A 5305-nucleotide genomic window follows, 5' to 3' on the forward strand; every position below is an offset into this window, starting at 1 on the left:
ACGGGAGGACAAAAGAGGCGCCGCCCCGGGGGTCGCTTCCGACACCTCCTCTGCCCCCTCGGCAGGTGCACGGCCGGAGTGCACTCCCTCTCCGTCGGTCCCTTCCTCGGCCACCCGTTGCCTGAGGATCCGTGAGGACCCATAGATTCGTAGGGGGAAGGAGGCAGGGTGCAGAGGGGGCCCCCGGGTCTCTGACTCGATGGCCAAAGACAGCCAGTCTGGGCACCTGATGCCGGGGCGTGGCGGCCGGACCCGGTTTCACCCACTGGTGTTGCACACCTGCCATTCCAGCCCCAGATGCTCAGCAAGACTGCCCTGGCCTCAGCCCGAGTGTCCCAGCTGACCTAAGGCTGCGGGAGCCCGGAAGGTGGAGAGATGGACAGAGGTTTTGTTGTTGTTTTGGCGAACGCCCTGCTCCATGCCTTCCGGATTTCTTGTCCATCTGCAGCAGAGCAGGTCACTGCAGTCCTCCCACACCTGCGGTTGGGACCCCTTCCCACTTGGCAGGCTACTTCTTCTGGTCAAAGACTCCCCTGCCTCTAGGAGGGTATCAGGGATTGCTGCCATCACAACCACCAGGAAAAGCTGGCTTTCCTCTCTGGGCTCCTAAATCTTTGGCATAGGGAACTTCCCCCTAAATAAAATATAAACCACCCAGGTGTTCCCATGCTGTTAGCATGCCCCATTTCTGCCCCTCTTGTGGTTGTCCAAATCTTTAAGGAGTAGAAGATGCTTTTGCAGACTACCACCTCCCCTCTGGTCAGAATAGGTTGTCTTAAACTTGACCGCCCAACCCACCTTTCCAGCTGCACCCTCAACCCAGTTACTGAGCTCCTGGGTAAGATGGGTTCCAGAACTAGAGGCTGGCATCCCTGACCTCTGTTAGGAGTCCCAAGAGCCCAATGCCTGTGTGCCTGAGGTGTGGTAGGGCATGGCATGGGTAGATAAGCAACTGATGAGCTCTCACCTTGACTTTCCCAAGGCCAGAGCATCTTTATACACACCCTGGGGGACCACAGGCCCCTGAGGAGCAAGAGTGGAGGCAGGGAAGTCCTTCCTGGTTGTTCTGCTTCCCCAGGGCCTCTGATGGGAACCTGGGAGGTGTCTCTGGCTTGTGACAACCTCCCCTCTCCCCCAGCTCTATTTTAGGCCCAGGAGAGGTGAGAAGGCAATTTCCCAGGAGGCGCTGACATCAATGCTTGGAACGAGGTGACTATCCCCCACCAACCACCTGCCATTCCAGCCCCAGATGCTCAGCAAGACTGAGCAAATTCTTTCTTCATTCTGGAGTTATTTTGAAAAACCTCCTCCAGGATGTAGGGAAAAGGAGGTTCTGGGAATGATGGCCTACTATGTGGTATTCCCTAGAAACTCATGACTGGTAACCCAGGATGGAAAGATGATCCTCTCCATTGTATGGATAGGGAAACTGAGGCTCTGGGACTACATGAGCTTCTTCAAATCACAGGGTCACTCAGTGAAAGATATATTCAAAATGCTAGGGCTCCAGTCCCTTCTGGCCAGTCCAATCCCACCTCCACCTCTACCTCTATTTGGGACTAGAGGGGACTGGTACATCTGGTTCCTTACCCTCCACCTATTTGGCACTCCAGATACCAAAGTGACTGTCCTGCCACTGTGCCATGCCATGTCACATCAGTAAGCCCTGACTCTCCAGGGCTGGTGAGGCTTGTTTCATGGTGCTGGGGCTGGAAGAATCCAAGCCTTCCATTTATTCAAGACCACATAGCAAGCCTAGACCTGAGGTCCAGCTCTTTTCAACTACCACCTACCACATCTGTGGTCCTGGTGCCCTTGGCTTCCTGTTGGGGTGAACTTCCCAGCCCTGGGGTGACTTTTGAGGCACCTGGCCAAACAGGAAGCTTGCTTCAATTTCCCTTTCCCATTTTCCCTCCTAAGGTTGGGGGCTGTCTTCCAACTAGCCACCTCCATCACACAGGGACTCACAAGGGTGGGATTGCATTCCTCATCAGACCTGAACAAAAGGGCTGTTTGCGCCTTAGGTTGGGGAAGGCTTGTGACCGGTTCCTTTGGTCCCTGTGGCCATCACTTGAGAATGATGGCCTCTGTTTCTGCCACCCTGATGGCACCCTTGGGGTCACCTTTGCTGTGTGGCTCTGCTCAGGGCTTGGGCTCTGATCTCCACCTCCAGTCTTCCCTCAGGAATGACCGTCATCAGGAGGCCTGGGCCTCAGCCCTGCAGCTCTTCCTGCCCTCTGGCTAATTCTTCCCTCATAAGGTCCAAGCGGGAGTAATTTGGAACTCAGACTTTGTCACAGCAACTGCAAGGTGAGGGAGCCCACTGCAGCGGGATGACAGGGATTCCTGGAAGTGGAGGATGGTGCAGCGGGCAACAGCAGGCCCTGGGCTCCTGGTTGGAGGCCCAGCTTCCCCTAGCTAATGAATGTGACCTTGAGCAGGTCCCCCAGCCAGGTTCCTCACAGTGCTGCCCGAGAGGGAGGTCAGGCAGCTGAGCCTCACGTGCTTCAAGCAGTGCCTGGCACACGGAAGATGCCGTCAACCTGGATCTGGTGTCAAAGGTGCCCAGGAACTAGCTCCCCGACCCTTGTCCAGGACAAAAGGCCCCGTTATGGCTTGGGAGCCTCAGGACCCTTTCTATGCCGTGCACATGCAGACAGTAGGCCTGATGTGATCATGGTGAGGAGTGGGGAGCACAGGGAGTGCCACAGTGCCACCACTCCAAGAGACACCTCATGCTCTTCCTCCCTCTCCTGGAATCTATGGAGCTCTCAGGCTTTGCCCAGGCACCTGGTGCACCAGATCCAAGGCACATCTGTCTTTTCAAAGGCTTGTGGGGCACAAATGCCCCTTCCTCACACAAGAGATCCTCCAAGCTCTGGAGAGCCAGACCTTGGAAGGTGAGTCTGGGGACAGGGTGTCTTCCAGTGCTCCTTCATCCACAAATTTACCCTGGGGGTGAGGATATAGGTCACAGAGGGACATCACAAGATGGAAGATTAGTGAAGTAAGCTCAATTTAGGAGGGAAAATGCACAGGTGTGTAGGGGGTAATAAGTGGGTTTGCTAATATGCCAAATACTTCACACAGATGCAGTTTGATTCTTTGACTTCCTAGCGAGTGGGAAGTAATGTTACCTCCACTTCACATTAAGAAAACAGTTTCAGGGGCTGGGGATGTGGCTCAAGCAGTAGCGCGCTCGCCTGGCATGCGTGCCGCCCAGGTTCGATCCTTAGCACCACATACAAAGATGTTGTGTCCGCCGAAAACTAAAAAAAATAAATATTAAAAATCTCTCTCTCTCTTGCTCTCTCTTTAAAAAAAAAAAAAAACGGTTTCAGGAGTTTGCCAAAGGTCAGAGTTAAGTAGCAGGACCTGGACTTGGACTTAGGCCCTCATGGCTCCACACTATAGGGGAACATGGAACTTGTGCCTTGAACTGTGGGCATTTGAGGGTGGGACCAGGGCAAACTTGGAAGCTGAACTGCCTATGGCGTTCAGACAAGTGGGCTTACCAGGCTGGATGGGGGACTGGGAGGTGGCAGAGACAAAGAGTGGGTGTGTGGAGTAGGACATTCAGGAGGGAGGAAACAGGACTTGGGACTGACTGGATGTGACTTGGAGGTTGCATTTGGAGAAGCTGGGGAAATGGCACAGAGGGGGCCCTGGGTCTTGTTTTGAGTTGTTCTCAGGTCTGTGCATGTGGCGGTAGGACAGGGAAGTGATTTGGTGGGGTCCTGGCATTTTATTATTGAGAGGACCTTTGAAATCATCTCATCCATGCCCCTCATTTCAAGATGAGGAAACTGAGGCCAGAGTAGTGAGTTTGGGGAGCAGCAAGATCCTGCTTTTGCTCAGCAGAACCACCCTCCTGTGAAACTGGAATTCAGAGGGGATGAGAGGAGGGATTACCTATGCAGGTCACACTTGTAGTGAAGTGAAAGGACGATGAGAAGAGAGAGTGAAGGTCCCGGAGCTAGTGTGGGGAAAGCAGTTAGAGCTGAGGGCTCATCCAGGTCGGGGCTGACTTGAGGGGGACACCTAAGGCCTGGGCTGAATGATGGCCAGGTGGCTGAGTGGGCAGGCAATGGTCAGCAATGGGGCGGGGGTAGACCCAGGCTAAGATGGGTTTGCTAGGACTGAGGTTTCAAAAGGAGGAACTTGACTTTAGCAGGCTATCCAATGACCTTGGAATAGACAATCCCAAGGGCAATGCTTCAGTCAGAACCACCAAGGAAGTTCAGAAGGGGAAGAAAGGCAAGATGGAGGCAGCTTCAGGAAGGAGCCAGAGAACAGGAGGAGGAGCCCTCAAGCTGCCAAGTCAACTCAAGTTACCTTCCAGGATGGACAGGCATTGAGTTTTCAGGCAAAGGAGAGGTGGCGAGTTTAGGAAACCAAGGTGGCTGGAGAGCATAGGGTCAGTGTGACTTGGGGAAGGATGACAGAATTTCCTTTGAAAGAGAAACAATGAGCAAGATAATGTTGAAGGGGATGTCAGCAAGATGACCCAGGGCCGAATGAGTCAGAGTCAAGGTCATCTTCTGAGAAGGGGTGTCTGGGGAAAGTAAACTTGAAGAGCAGCGGTCTGAACAGTCAAGGAACCACAGAAAGGCCTAACTTTGTCAAGCAGCACCCATAGGTCCTGGGTGTCTCAGGTGTTGGCCGTTCCACTCTAAGCCTGGACGCCGGTCTGGACAAATGACTGGATACTGTAGCCTGGGGGTTATGGCCTTGGCAGAAATGACTGAGGTCACCGTGATTGAAATGGGTCAGAGATGAGGCGGGAGAAATGGGCCCTGGTGATGGCAAGGAGGGCATCAGAACCCATGTGATAGGTGTTGAGTGAACAGCGCACAAAGGCATCACCAAAGTCTGAAAAAGAAGAGAATCGGGTGCCACGATGGGGAAGGCAGTGGGGAACGGTCATCTCTGTATGTCACAAAAGGAAAGGGACATTCCTAGTAGGGCCCAGAAGTAAGCCATTATCAGGACCCTGAGGAAGGGGAGAGGATTCAGAGCAGGAATGCCCATTGGGGCAGAGGAGTTTTCTTGGTGGCGGGTGATGGGTATGCCCTCTGCTGGGTAGCAGAGCCAAGTGAGTGCCCAGACGGGAGTAGGAAGAGGCTGAACAAGGATGGGTGCTCCTGTTGCCCTCAGCACCCAGGCTAGGCCACAGGAGGATGGTGACACTCACGTTCTCCACTTGCAGGGGGCCCCATTCTGCTATCCAGCTATTTTCTTGGTATCTGCTGGACCCTCACCTCTGCCTTGGGTCACTGAGGACCGAGTCATTGCACTCCATCTC

At 53.9% G+C, this 5305-nt stretch overlaps 1 protein-coding gene across 1 annotated transcript in view; it reads right to left on the minus strand.

Moving 5' to 3' along the window:
• The window catches only part of Adam11 (ADAM metallopeptidase domain 11), a 25227-nt gene extending 20008 nt beyond the window's left edge, over window positions 1-5219 (minus strand). Inside the window, exons 1-3 of the mRNA XM_015495815.2 lie at window positions 5195-5219; window positions 4755-4872; window positions 3-226 (exon numbers count right to left, since the gene is read on the minus strand). Of these exons, the coding sequence (XP_015351301.1) occupies window positions 3-226; window positions 4755-4872; window positions 5195-5219 (367 nt within the window). The remainder of the gene's footprint in view (window positions 1-2; window positions 227-4754; window positions 4873-5194) is intronic.
• Between the last annotated feature and the right edge of the window lie 86 nt (window positions 5220-5305).

Source organism: Marmota marmota, unplaced genomic scaffold (genome assembly GCF_001458135.2).
Source record: "Marmota marmota marmota unplaced genomic scaffold, marMar, whole genome shotgun sequence".
Taxonomy (NCBI): Eukaryota; Metazoa; Chordata; class Mammalia; order Rodentia; family Sciuridae; genus Marmota; species Marmota marmota.